The 14,431-nt window shown below is 47.0% G+C and overlaps 2 protein-coding genes across 4 annotated transcripts; both read right to left on the bottom strand.

Annotated features, from left to right (window-relative positions):
- Positions 1 to 9: 9 nt before the first annotated feature.
- WBP1 (WW domain binding protein 1) lies at positions 10 to 2,472 on the bottom strand. Of its 3 annotated transcripts, XM_020895745.2 has the most exons (5): positions 2,190 to 2,347; positions 1,760 to 1,861; positions 1,134 to 1,236; positions 841 to 1,017; positions 10 to 671 (listed from the first exon to the last, which is right to left on the bottom strand). In XM_020895745.2, exons 1-5 carry the CDS (start codon positions 2,256 to 2,258, stop codon positions 211 to 213), a joined length of 912 nt encoding a protein of 303 aa, XP_020751404.2. In that variant the 5' UTR covers positions 2,259 to 2,347; the 3' UTR covers positions 10 to 210. The 3 variants fall into 3 exon arrangements, with proteins under 3 accessions (XP_020751404.2, XP_070332087.1, XP_020751410.2); XM_070475986.1 differs by lacking the exon at positions 1,760 to 1,861 and having other exon boundaries at positions 1,134 to 1,253; positions 2,084 to 2,472; XM_020895751.2 differs by lacking the exon at positions 1,760 to 1,861 and having other exon boundaries at positions 2,190 to 2,471.
- A 456-nt stretch (positions 2,473 to 2,928) lies between these two features.
- INO80B (INO80 complex subunit B) lies at positions 2,929 to 5,670 on the bottom strand. The gene is made up of 5 exons (XM_020895732.2): positions 5,544 to 5,670; positions 5,130 to 5,322; positions 4,799 to 4,917; positions 4,459 to 4,628; positions 2,929 to 3,543 (listed from the first exon to the last, which is right to left on the bottom strand). Exons 1-5 carry the CDS (start codon positions 5,650 to 5,652, stop codon positions 3,013 to 3,015), a joined length of 1,122 nt encoding a protein of 373 aa, XP_020751391.1. The 5' UTR covers positions 5,653 to 5,670; the 3' UTR covers positions 2,929 to 3,012.
- Positions 5,671 to 14,431: the final 8,761 nt, after the last annotated feature.

A 14,431-nucleotide genomic window follows, 5' to 3' on the forward strand; every position in this document is an offset into this window, starting at 1 on the left:
ACAAGCAGCTGCTTCATATCTCTTTAATGAGATCAAAGGCTCCTGGGTATGTCTTGGGGGATAGAGCTTGCACAGTCCCCCAAACACCACCCTTCTCAGGACTCCAGCCTTTTCAGATTCTAGAAGGGCAGGGAGAGGCCGAGAACCCAGGGAGTTGGGAACAGGGCTTTCTGGTGGGCAGGTAACCCACCCCACGCCTCCCAAAATTGCTTATGGGATGTCCCCTTCACTGGAAGCCAGCCCCGCAGGAGAGACTTGGGGTGCTGGATTTAGGGGCTGTGCACAAGGGGACTGGTCCTCCACCTCTCGTAGGGTGGCACTAACCCTAGCCTCCTTGACTGGCTCACCCTCGCTGGAGTCAGGACAAGGGCAGAGCTCAATACCTGAGTCACCAGTCAGGCGGCGATAGCGGCAGGAGGGGGGTGTGGGGGCAGGGCTCACTCCTGCCCCAAGCTCACCCTCCTGATGAGGAGGGGCACTCTGGTGGGAGAAAACATCTTCCACATTTGTTCCCTCATGGTGGGCAGGACAGCTGGAAGCGGAGGAGCAGCAGGTGCATTGACTGGAAGCCGTCGAGGGGCAGCCTGTGGCTGCAGTGTAAGGAGGCGGCGGTGTGCCTGGGCGGTGAACCACATCCTCATAGGCTGGGGGTTTGAAGGCGCTGAGGAGGCCTGCAGGAAAGAATGGTATGGTTGATAGAAGGCAACCAGGGGTGGGGTGGTGGTGTCTTTCCTATGAGGGAAAAGTGTACTTTGAAATCTCTGAAAAGGGAGTGTGGAATGAAGCAAACCTCCTGGTTTGGGAGGGACCACTGCGAGGCCAGAGCCTCAAGTCACTCACGAAGGTCAAGCAGTGAGCCAGCAGGGACAGGGCCAGCCCCATGGCATGCCCCATGGTAGGCCAACAAGTTGATCTCACGCTGCCGCTGCTGCTGCTGCAGGCGGAGTTTAGCTCGTCGATGGCGGAAGGCGCAACAGCAGCTAAAGAGAATGAGGACAGTCCAGAGCAGCCAGAACCCTGCAGGAGGCGAGGAGGAAGAGACTTAGATACCTCCTATGCAGAGAAGGGTCCTTGAAGGCTGAAGTCCAAAGGCGGGTGGGCAGAAGAACAAAAGAGCCCCCGTGAAGACTCACACCAGAGCTCATAGTAGTACGTGCAGCAGCCAGTCTCCCCACAGCAGTGACCACTCTCACAGAGGTAGGGCTGGTTGTTCACTCCTGGGCACAGCTCTCGAAGCTGGGAGCAAGGAAGCGCTTAAAACCAAGGGAGATTACAGTCCAAGGCACTGTCCACCCCCACCCCCTGCATACACATACATGAGCCCATCCTGTGTGCCAAGTTAGCTCAGAAATCTATGGGGAGAGGAAAAAGTGATACTGAGAGTGTTCAAATATCTGAAGGGCTGCTAGCATGGAAGAGGATTTGGAATAGCAAGAATCAGTCTAGAGACTAAGATGCAAGGTGTGGGCATACAAAAAGGCAGATTTCAGCTCTGCATATAGGAGACTTCTCTCACATTCAAGCCTGGCTCCCAAGGGTGTTTAATGTTAAGGGAGTGTTTTGGCAGAAGTCAGAAGACTGGGCTATCGCAAAGTCTCAGACAATGGGTAAGGAGTTTAGGTAATTTCCAAAGCTGTCTGCATTATCATTCCCTGTGGTCTGCCAATCCCCACTCCTAAGCTGGATCTTTCCACCCCTGGGTCTCAGGCTTCCTAGGGTAGAAGAGGAGCAATATGAGACCCAGAGCAGGGTTCCCAACCAGATGGGATTGCTGTGGATGATAAAGGATGGCATCCACGGCGTGATTCTGGGTTCCATCTCTTCTCCAAATTGCTCCCTCAAGAGAAGACGCTGCCAGACTCTGTTGTGACAATAGGCACATAGAAAAACATCACAAATAATTGTTGCAAGACAGAAGGAACCTCCCTGGGGCCTCACTATGCCTCTGGTCACTGGAGAGCCACTGCAAGCTTCCACTGCAGCTAAGGAATGGGATCTATGAAGCTGCAGGCAAAAGTCAACAGCACCTACATTACAAAGTTTACACAGAGTAGAAGGGCCATATCTAGGAATTTCACAGTACCTTTGGCTCCGAGAGTTCCTCCGCCACCCGCCAAAAGGCAGGGGCAAGGAATGGGGAAGGAGAAATAAATGGCTGTCGTGATAGGCTTTTGGAGCTGTTGGGATACCTGCTGTTGCCGCACCCGAAGTGCCCCCCAGGCCTCCTCGCTGCCGTTCCCGCCGGTAGCCCGAGCCATGCCTCCACCTACAGCTCCCTGAAGACCACAGTCTCCTCTACCGCCAGCTGCCCCGCCCCTGCCACCTCTGCCTCCACCGCCATGGTCCCTGCCCGGCCCATCTTCTCTGCCGCCACCATCACTCTGCGACCGGACCTTCCATCCAGCGAGAGCTCTGCCAACTAGCACCCAGGTTGTTCCGTCCCACCAATCCGCATCACCCTCGGACAGATGGGCCAATAGGAAAGATCACAGGCTTCTCCCTGTGACCAATCTACAGCAGCACGTCCGCCACTCTCCCAGACAACAGGAGCTTGCACAGACAAAAGAGTGGGGAAGGTTCGACCCACGGCTGTGACTGACAGCGACAACAGCCAATATGGACAACAGAACAGGGTTTGCGTTATCAACCAATGAACGGCCGCCCGGGACAGCAAAGTTCCCGCTGACTGGCTTGAGCCCTATTTTCTGAATGACGCCAAACGCTTGACCACGCCAGGTAATCCCAGTTGGAGCGGCGGAGTCCCGAGAGTCCGCTGGAGTCTGGGTGGGCGCGGACCGGCTGCTATTCTAGGGCCTGGTGGACGTTTCCCGGCACCAATGCAAGCAGCGGGCGGGGGAAGGGGGCAAGCTGTGTGTATGGGGAATTGGCCTACCCACACTCCATCCCCCCAATTCTGTACAAGTCAAGGCACAGGATGAAATTTAATAAAATGGGGGACACTGAAAACAAGGGGCAGAGGAGAAGGCTCAGAGTCCAGGTTGGATGAGGGCCTTAAGTAGCCAGAAGTGGGGACCCGGGGCCCTCAGGCCCACCTAGCCGCATCTGCAAATTGATGCGGTAGCACTGAAGGCTGCAGAGTGCCTGGCCCGTGCGCGAGCAGGCATAGCGGCGCGGATGGGGACAGCCGGGGACAGAGCATCGAGGAGGCGGGCCAGATGGGGATGGCCGCTGAGACACAGGCGCGGGGGCAGGGACGCCAGGCGGGAAGGAAAGGGTGGAACCCTGTGCCCCGCTGCTGTAGCGCACCATGGGGGCTGGGGCCACGGCCCGCCCTCCCCGCCGCTCGCCCCGTGAGGCCCCTCGGCCTCCCCGCCCACTGGGCGCTGCAGTCTTGGTGAGGCGCTCAATAGTCTGGTTCTTGTGCTCCTCAGCCCGCCGAGCTGCCTGCAGCCGCCTCTTCCGTGCCCGCTCCTCACGCTTCAGCAGCATTTCTTCGGTGAGAGCGGGGGCCGGGCAGCCCCCAGCCACAGGTAGTGACAGCATCGGGGAAGGCTGACTTCGAGCCTTCTGCAGCAGAGCTCGCTAGGGAGATATAGAGATGTCAGCAAATAGAGAAGTGAGTTCCCCCAGAAGAGGGAGGGGGAGTGGGGACAAGGAAAGCAGGGTCTTGAGGAGCAGGCCTTGAGAAAAGAGTCCAATGAGCACAGTCTCCAGGAGCCTTTCATACTGCCTCCTCTCAGGTCTCCAGACTTTCAGCTTTAGATCCTTGACCCTCAAGGACAAATGCTTTAGTAACGTTACCTTCCTGCCCTGAGTCCCAAAACTCTGTACTAGTTCTCTGGAGGCCTTTTTGTTGTTTTCAATCTTTGAATCCCAATGGATAGCATCAACTGGATAATTGCTCAAGTCAAAAAGTCAGGGTTATCTTTGATTCCTTCCTTCCCCCAACAAGTGTCTGTTTCCTAAATATATCCAGAATCCGTCTGGTTTCTCCAACTCATTTCACCTTGGTTCAAGCCACCACCATCTCTTACCTGACTACTTCAATAGCTTCCTATCTGGTCTTGTTTCTATCGTTTACCACCACTAAGAAACCAAAGTAATCTACTGAAATATAAACCAAACATATCACTTCTCTGCATACCACCTTTTTGTCATAGTCACATTTATTCTTCTGCTTGACCGTGATTAGGCATGTTCTGCTCTCAGGGTCTTTGCCCTTGCTGGTCTCTCTGCCTGGAAAGCTTCCCTGGTATTGGAAACATGTTTTTAGAGAGGTCTCTCCAGACTGCCCTATCTAATGTTGTTTGTTTTCTACTTTCTATTTCATCACCCAGTTTTTCAAAATTATTTACTACACAATACTAGCTCCATGAGGACAGAAACCTTGTCTGTCTTTTCTCCACTGCTGATATCCCTGCTGCCTTGCAAAGTCCTCCAGACAGGGAAAGTTCTCAGTATCAATTTGGCAAACGAATAAAGAATGAACCTACTTACCTGTCGAGCAGTGAGCAGCCGTTCATTGATCTCCTTCTTGAGATCTCCATTATCATCCAGCTCCCCCTTCTCCAAGGCATCCAGCCACCTCTGTTCTTCCTCTTCCTCCTGCCCTCCTAACCCTCCGGACAGGTCCCGCAGTGGGGAGGGGGACAGATTACTGTCTTCATCTGGAAAGTAAAGTTGGAGAGCTAAAAGTAGAATTGTTCAGATTGGGAACCTTAATTTGTCCAAGTTAATACTGGGACAAGCAAAATTCTCACCTTCCTCTGAAAGAACCCTCTTCCCTTAACCAGGTATAATGAGAAACCCAGCTTCCCCACCTCTAGATCCTTCTCACCCAGCCAGGCACGGTACTGCTCAAGGGGGACTCCTTCCACAGGTTCCTCTTCATTGTCCACAACCATAAGGGGAGATGGTGAGCGAGGACCTTCAGGGATCACAGTGAAGGTAGGAACACTGCAGAGAAGCAACCACTCTGTAAGCTGAGCAAGTGTCTCCTGCTCAGTACATCGTCTTCCCTACGCCCTCTTGGGTTCTAGCTACATTAACCTGGGCCCTGAAGTCACAGCATCCATTCTCTGTCTTCTGAAAACTGCAGCCAGTTTCTCCTTCTGTCTCTGCCTGCTTCTAAAGTCCCCCAAGTAAAACCTTGTCTCTCTTGGCCTTACCTCTTGGTGCCCAAGACCTGCCCGCCCAACTTGATTTTGAGTTTGAGCTGGGGCTTGGCAGGAGACGGCTGCGTTGGTCCAACCTCCTCTTCCTGGTAGTGTTTTTTCTTGTGTTTCTTCTTGTGTTTCTTGTGCTTTTTCTTGTGCACTCCGTGGCCGTGGGCACCCGCCAGACTCAACTCCAGGGCTTCCCCTGCAGAAGGAGAGCCTGTCAAAGATGTATGGGAGCGGGACAAGAAAAGCCCAGTACCCCCGAAGAGTCCTATAGTCCCCGCAGTATTCTGGTATTACCATAACAAAAGCCCCGCCTTTTTGCTTCCCACCTGTAGCGAAGTACCCGGGGGAAGCTCAAAGGATCAAGAAAGAGACCGCTTTTATGCGAAGGCCTAACTTGCCTTATAGATCCACGCTTACCAGGCTCAGGGGCCTCCATAGCCCCAGAGGTGCTCCCGCGCCGCCACAGCTTACTCATGGGGCCCTGCAAGGAAAGGGGGCTGTAAATAGTCGAAACACGTTCAGACATACCTTTTCCGCCCCGCGGAAGAACTTATCCCAGCAAATAACCGGGTACTTCCGGTGCATAGGAACCATGTTTGTGCGGGGCACGCTTTGCGACTAAAAATCCTCCCCGGGAGAAACAAGGGTCCTTCCAACAATAGTTCCGGGCTCTTTGAGGCCGGGAGGGTTTTCCGCTCTCTCCGCAGCCCCACAATCGGTATACAAACTCAGCGCCGGAGATTCAATTATTATTACACGCAAGCGTTTTGAACGTATCTATATGTTCCGGGACCAAATTCGGGGCTAGGCTATGATAATACAAAGATAAATATGAATACTCCTCTCTGCCTTTGAGGAGCTTACCGTTTTGTGGAGGAGCACTTAACAAACTATTTGCCAGCAAAATGAAGGAGGGCTTAACAGCACAAGTTACAAGGAGGGCAGACGGTATTTAAGCCTCAATTCTTTATCAGTAGAGACGTGGATAGGTGAATTATGGTACAAGCTAAGAGTTAATCTGTGATTGATAAAGATAGACGTGGGATTTAGATCCTAGTGGGTAATAAGTATTGGAAACAATCTAAAGAAAAACCAAAATAATTTGGTACAGGGATTTGATACATCATAGTGGGAAGCTGTGGTGCTATTAAAAGAAATGGGTCCCCAGAAGGTGACCTAAGAAATTAGTGACAGCTGTTCCAATGGATGGTTGGGAGAACAAGGGTGAAGGGAGACTTATTCTTCATAATATACCCTTTTGTGCCTTTTGAACTTTGTATAAAACGTGTGTAAGATAATCCATGTCTCAGTGGTAAAGAATTCACCAGCCAGTGCAGGAGATGTAGGAGACTTGGGTTCCATCCCTGAGTTGGGAAGGTCCCCTGGAGGATGAAATGGCAACCCACTTCAGTATTCTTGCCTGGAAAATTCCACCGATAGAGGAACCTGATGGGCTGGAGTCCATGAGGTCACAAAGAGTCAGATTGGACTGAGCACATTTTATGAGACTGACGTGCTACCCACTGCCATAACGAGGCACCTGTGATTCCATTTTTAAAAGCATAATATGCTACTACATTAGTAGAAAAAACTAAGGAATGTATACTAAACGGTTAATGGTGATTATCCTTGAGCCTTGGAGTTGGGGGACTTGCGCTATCCACATCTGTAGTGAGTTTTCTTTCCTTTTTTTCTTCTTTTAAAATATTCCTTAGTATTTTGTGTAATGAATTTTCTTACAGCCAATATATATCACATTTATAATTAGAAAAAAGCACTATACATGTATATACATGTAGTGTGTACACGGGATACATGTCTGAACAGAGTAGTGAACAAAGTAAGGGAAGAACTGACTCAAGAAACATTTCATTAATGAAATTTAAAGGAACTGATGAACAACTGTATGTGAGAATTCAGGAAGAAATCAGTATAATGATTAAGAGAATGAACTTTGGAGTCAGACAAGCCTATTATCAAATTCTAGTTTATTGGCTATGTAAAGGCAGAGGAATCAGAGATCAAATTGCCAACATCCGCTGGATCATCGAAAAAGCAAGAGAGTTCCAAAAAGACATCTATTTCTGCTTTATTGACTATGCCAGAGCCTTTGACTGTGTGGATCACAATAAACTGTGGAAAACTCTGAAAGAGTTGGGAATACCAGACCACCTGACCTGCCTCTTGAGAAACCTGTATGCAGGTCAGGAAGAAACAGTTAGAGCTGGACATGGAATAACAGACTGGTTCCAAATAGGAAAAGGAGTACGTCAAGGCTGTATATTGTCACCCTGCTTATTTAATTTCTATGCAGAGTACATCATGAGAAACAGTGGGCTGGATGAAGCACAGGCTGGAATCAAGTTTGCCGGGAGAAATATCAATAACCTCAGATATGCAGATGATACCACCCTTATGGCAGAAAGTGAAGAAGAACTAAAGAGCCTCTTAATGAAAGTGAAAGAGGAGAGTGAAAAAGTTGGTTTAAGGCTCAACCTTTAAGGTTGGTTTAGTTCAGAAAACTAAGATCATGGCATCTGGTCCTGTTAAGGGAAGCACGCTGATTGAAACTGCCCACCCTGGCCAGGCACCATATTAACTATTAGCATGAGTTGTTTTATGACAGGAGATCCTGATAAGGAATGCGGAACTAATAAGCCCCCACCAACCGGAAGAGTTCGGGAAAGGTCAAAAGAAGACACTGCGTGTCTGTCCACTTCCCAGAATCCCTCTCGCCAGCATCCATCTTGGCTGAGCGGTGCACATGTGCCACCAGGAAAGACTCTGAATTAGAATGATTGGCCAAAGACCACCTAGAAACTAATCCCATCACCATAAAACCCAAGACTGTGAGCCACGCGGCAGAGCAGTTCTCCTGGGTTCCCTTACCCTCCTGCTCTCCACCCGGGTGCCCTTTCCCAATAAAATCTCTTGTTTTGTCAGCACATGTGTCTCCTCGGACAATTCATTTCCGAGTGTTAGATAAGAGCCCAGTTTCGGGCCCTGGAAGGGGTCCCTGTTCCTGCCACAGTCCCATCACTTCATGGCAAATAGATGGGGAAACAGTGGCTGACTTTATTTTTCTGGGCTCCAAAATCACTGCAGATGGTAATTGCAGCCATGAAATTAAAAGACACTCGCTCCTTGGAAGGAAAGTTATGACCAACCCAGGCAGCATGTTAAAAAGCAGAGACATTACTTGGCCAACAAGGGTCCATCTAGTCAAGGCTATGGTTTTTTCAGTAGTCACGTATGGATGTGAGAGTTGGACTATAAGGAAAGCTGAGTGCAGAAGGATTGATGCTTTTGAACTGTGGCGTTGGAGAAGACTCTTGAGAGTCCCTTGAACTTTAGGGAGATCCAACCAGTCCATCCTAAAGGAGATCAGTCCTGGGTGTTCATTGGAAGGACTGATGTTGAAGCTGAAACTGCAATACTTTGGCCACCTGATGACTCATTTGAAAAGACCCTGATGCTGGGAAAGATTGAGGGCAGGAGGAGAAGGGGATGACGGAGTATGAGATGGTTGGATGGCATCACGGACACAAGGGACATGGGTTTGGGTGGACTCTGGGAGATGGTGATGGACAGGGATGACTGGCAAGCTGCGGTTCATGGGGTTGCAAAGAGTCGGACACGACTGAGCGACTGAACTGAACTGAACTGAACTGAACCTTGGGTTCACAGTTATTTAAGCTCTCTGAACCTCATATTCCAGCTTTGTATAATGGAATGAAGTAGGATCTAATTCATAGTGATCTCGATGAGGTAGCGGTGAGTTGGTGGCATGAAGTACGATCTTAATTTCCTGCCCAGGAACTGAACTAAGGTAGCCTGGATGAGAACCAGGAATCCTAGCCACCGGACCAGCAAGGGCCAGAGGCTAAAAGCTGTTTTTCCCTGGGTCTTTGTCCCCAGTGAAAAATGCATTTGTCATAGAGGCAGAAACTGTAAATGCAAGTACGAAGTTTATTATTAGAGACATAGTACAACAACAAGTGAGAGAGCAAACAGAGAAACCGTGTGTTTAGATGAGCTAGAAGCAAAACAGAGAGAAAGGGTGTGGGCATCCTCCCTAGAGAGGAGGAGGAGGGCAGTAAAGAGGTTAAGTCATTTATATAGGTCAGTTCTGCTGGGCCTTTGTCTTCCTTTGGCCAATTATCTGGTTTCTTTTTCCACACCTGAGCTACCCTGGGACCCTCTCCTGGGTGCTCACGCACCCCTCAGCCAAGATGGATCTTGAAGTGAAGGCTTCTGAGAGGAGCAAGGCTCATTATGGCCTGGAGTTATACCTTGACTTTAGACCCACAAGGAGCCTCTCTGCCTATGTGTAGTGTCTCCCTTGTCCCCAAAAGGGGGGTGGGGAGCAGAGATCCCTTAATCCTTGACTTAAACAGGATTTTGCCCGTCTTTGTCCTTGCCATAACTATTACCTTGATTATTGCCTTGACTATTACCTTAAGATGTTTACAAGAGACAAACACTGGCTATTTACCCTGTTTCTGTTGTTACTTCCTTTTCAGAGGGCAAACAGGAGGCTGATTGTAAATGCTTAACTGGAGCCCACCTATCTCTTATCTCAGAAAATGCTAACACTTTTAAGTATCCAGCCTGAAGCCCACTTATTTGTGCCCTATGAAATGCAAATAGGAGGCCAGTTGTAAATGTCTAGCCTGAAGTCCATCTATTTCCTAAGTCAAAAGAATTCTTTCAAGGAATAAAGCAAATTGAGAAAGCAAAGTATGTAGGGTAGTATCTTGCACGTAGTAGATGTTCAGTAAGCATACAACCACAATAATAGATGACTTCTACATTTCTAGCCCAAGTATTAGAAGGAAATAATATTTTAAATACAGAAGAGAACATAAGAAGAGAAGTAAGTAAAAAGAAAAACATTTAGTGTCACCCAAGGTGAATTTAAAGTGCATGCGGAAAGTCAAAACTATAATGAGATACCACCTCACACCCTCCAGAATGACCATCATCAAAAAAATCTACAAACAATAATTGCTGGAGAGGGTGTGGAGAAAAGGGAACCCTCCTACACAGTTGGTAGGAATGTAAACTGGTACAGCCACTATGGAGAACAGTATGGAAGTTACTTGAAAACCTAAACTAGAGCTACTATATATGACTCAGCAATTCCACTCCTTGGCATATGTCCAGAGAAAACCAGAATTCTAATGGATGCATGCTCCCTGACGTTCACTGCAGCACTATTTACAATAGCTAGGACTTGGAAGCAAACTAAATATCCATTGACAGAGGAATGGAGAAGGAAGATGTGGTACATATATACAATGGAATATTATTCAAGATATAAAAAGGAGCAAAATAGTGCCATTTGCAGAGGTGTGGATGGACCTGGAGAGTCAAATAATTCAAAAAGAGAAAAACAAATATCTTATAATGTTTCTTATATGTGGAATTAAAAAAAAAAAGGTACAGATGAACTACTTGCAAAGCAGAAATAGTCTGTAGAGAACAAACTTACAGTTACCAAGCGGAGGAGGAGGATGAATTGCGAGACTGGGACTGACATGTATACACTACTATGTAGAAAATAGATAACTAATGAGAACCTACTGGACAGCACAGGGAACTCTACTCAATGCTCTGTGGTGACCGAAATGGGGAGGAAAGCTAAAAAAGAGTGGATATGTGTGAAGGTGTAACTGATTCACTTTGCTGTGCAGCAGAAACCAACACAACATGACAAAGCAACTATACTTTTAACAAAAAATAATAAAAATATAGAACAAAGGGCATGTGGGAATGCCCACACAGAGATGGAATACTGAAGAGAAACCAATGCAGAAACCATGAGCTGGGGTGTCATCAGCACTGGAAGTGCTGATGGAGTTCCTCCTCAAGAGATGGGAATGAGCAAGCAGATGAAGAGGAAAGGACCAAGAACAAACCCAAGTGGGCATCAGTCTTGAACAGACTGGCAGAGGGGGAAGGCAGGGTTGAGAAGTGGTCAAAGGGGCAATAAAGGCACCCAAGAACAGAGATTATCAGCAGACAAAGACTATGATGAGCTGTGTACAGTTTTGCAGAGCCTAGGTTGAGCTCCAAGAAGAGGATGCATTGTAGCAGCGTGTGAAGACAATAGTCCTGTATCACCAGGAGTTAAAGTGCAGTTAGTATTTGTCAAACATGTTAGAGTTAATAACCTGCTTTCATGTTCCTTCCCTCCCTTGAGCCCATGGCAGCTCTGTCAGGGAGATGCTGTTTTTCCCTCATGAGGAAACTGAGGCTTAGAAGGGTTAAATGATGGGGCCAGAGTCACATAGTTAAGGAGCGGCAGAACCAGCATCAAACAGGGACTTCCTGACACTGGGCCCAGTGGTGTTTCCTCAACATCCTGATGTCCAGCAGGGAGGAAGTGGTGACGGTAAGTGGCTGTGGGCTTCATTATTTTGTTTTGTTTTTAGTTTTGCTTTGTTTAGTGTCAGAGAGATTTGAGCAGGTTTGTAGGCTGAAAGGAAGAACTTTGTCCTTCTGAAAAAGTTCTTAGCTGTAATTTTTTAGGTGTTTTTTTGGGAAATAATTTCAAAACTTACAGAAAAGTTGCAAGAAGACTACAAAGAACTCCCTTAGCTTCTTAAATCAGATTCTACCATCATTAACATTTACCATTTCTTCCCCTTCCTCTCCATTATCATTACTCCTTTTCTGATCATTCTGAGAGCAAGTTGCAGACATGGTGCTATTTCACCTCTAAATATTTCATTGTGTATTTTCCTCAAATATGAGTACACAATTCTATAACCTTTTTGCCACCCTCCCAATCAGGAAATTATCACTGATACAGTACTACCATCCTATCCATGGATCCTATTCAAATTTCACCTACTGCCCAATGTCTCCTTTTCCTTTCTAGGTCAGAATTCAAATCCATAGTCATACATTACAATTCCTTGTCATATGTCTTTGATCTGCTTTAATCTACTAGACCATTTCCTCACTCCTTCCTTATCTTTTGTGACCTTGACAGTTTTAAAGAGTACAAGCCTTTGACTCTGTAGTATGTCCCTCAACCTGGACCATCTGGTGTTTCAAGTCAAGGCATACGTTTTGGGCAGGAGTGCTACTCAAAGAATGTTTCGCTGTCTTCTCAGTGTATCACATCAGGAGGCACAGGACATCAGCTTATTCCACTGATGATGCTAACCTTTGTCACCTGCTGGGAGCCGGCACACGAGATCCCACCCATGACAAGGTCATGAGGGAGAAAACCTGACAGGCAAGGCGGATCAGGTTTTCAGGGATTTCAAAAAGCTGCCCCTGGTGCTCACCTTAAAGATGATATCTGTCTTTCTGACGCCTGCCTCAATAGACTACTCCCTAATTTCTGTGACACAGGCAGAAGGCCTTCCCCGATCTCTTTCCAAATAAGAATCAATTTAGAACTTTAATCAATAAGTTTCCCAGGTGGTGGTATTTTATGAGATTATCCAGGGTGAAAGGAGTGTTTTAATTTAAACTCCTTTGCTGGTATTTTAGTTTGTTTGGCAAATGCATTTATGCCCTTGGTATTAATATGCATGATTGCTTATAATACCCTAATCATAAAATAACATAAAGAACCTGATCATATAAAGGCCCTAATAGACATAGAGCCCTTCGGGGGGTGAGGAAGTCCTATTAGAAAACACAAGAAAAATTATTCTAAAGGTGGTTATTGGGTTGACGTTTGCTTGCTGTGTTTTGCTTGCTGTGTTTTTGCTTTTAATGTGCTAAGGTTGTGTTATAGAAACCACTGTTAATATAGTTAAAGATCTAGAGAAATAAGAACTTAGCCCTAGTGTCGTAACAATGAAATGGTTGTTAATTGTCAGTGCTAGGCAGAAGCTGCCTCACCAAAGTCGCAGAGTCAGTGTGGGGTAAACTTCTTGTATAAACGCAACTGACAACTTCTGCAGAAGGATTAACTTTTGTATTAACAAGGTTATACTTCTACTCTGTACTATTGCCCTATGAGACTGCTACCTTTCAGTTAAGGTCACCATAGAAACAGAAAATAGGTTTACATTCACCTGACTTGCACAAAATGTTAATAGGCCCCAAGGCCAGAAGATAATGTACAAGACCCTCATAAACAAAGAAGTATGCAGAAATCACCCTGGTTTCGTGAGGAACAAGTTGATGTAATGTTAAACTATCTTCCCCTTAGAAATGTACTAATTTAGGGTATAAAAGCCATGGTAAAAAATAAAGCATTGTCAGACTCTGCCAGACCCTGCAAACACCCCCGTCTGGTCATTCTCTCTCTCTCTCTCTCTCTCTCTCTCTCTCTCTCTCTCTCTCTCTCTCTTTCTGTCTCTCTCCCTCGCAGACTTGGCCCTATCAAGGCTGGTCTCACGTGTCTTCTCTCTCTCTCACCGACGCCGTTCATCCTGAGGGTATCCCCTGGATCCTGCCGAGGCTGGACCCCAGCAGTCACCTGTTCAAGGTGGTGTCTGTCAGTTTTTTCCACTGTAAAGTCACCGTTTTCTTTCTTTTTTATTATTTATTTTAAATTTATTTTTAATTTGGCCGTGCCCTGTGACTTACAGGATCTTAGGTCCCCAACCAGGGATTAAACTTGGGCTCCAGCAGGGAAAGTGCCAAGTCCTAACCACTGGGGTGCCAGGGAATTCCCAAACTCACCATTTTCAACACTTTACTGAGTGTGTTCTGGGGAAATACTCTGAAACTTCTCTGATATACTATCCCCCATCAAACTTCCACCCACCTGGTGTAATATCCATTGATGAATACTGTACAAATCAATTCTACCGTAATAATTGCCAAGTGGTATTCTACTTCCCTTATTCCATCTACATTTGTTAGTTGGTGTTCTATGGTGAAGTGCAGTTTTCTCTTCTCCTTACATTCTGTTACATTAGTGTTTATTTATATCAGTATGGATTCTCATTTCAGTCAATGAGTTGTAATCTGTTACTATTATTATTTATTTTGATGCTTAAATTTGCCCCAGATTTGGTCAGTGGACATTTATTTAAGATGATTTCTATATTCTTCTCCCATATCTTCATCATTCCTTGAGCACTTTTTACTTCCCAGCACTACAAAATATTTTGGGCTTATCTTGTACTCTCCCTGGATATGGGGTCGGAGCCCTTGGGAGGCCAGGCATTGGGAATATATGGCTGAGGTCATGCTGAGCCCAGTTGGTTCAAGATGGCAGCTGGATAACATGGCAGTGGTATATTGAAGAGGCAGTGATGCCCTAAAGAGGTGGTAGAGTCACAGGTAGTGGGTTTGCAGAGATCACCATGGAGGCAGAAGCAGGGTAG

Source organism: Odocoileus virginianus, chromosome 2, assembly GCF_023699985.2.
Source record: "Odocoileus virginianus isolate 20LAN1187 ecotype Illinois chromosome 2, Ovbor_1.2, whole genome shotgun sequence".
NCBI lineage: Eukaryota > Metazoa > Chordata > Mammalia > Artiodactyla > Cervidae > Odocoileus > Odocoileus virginianus.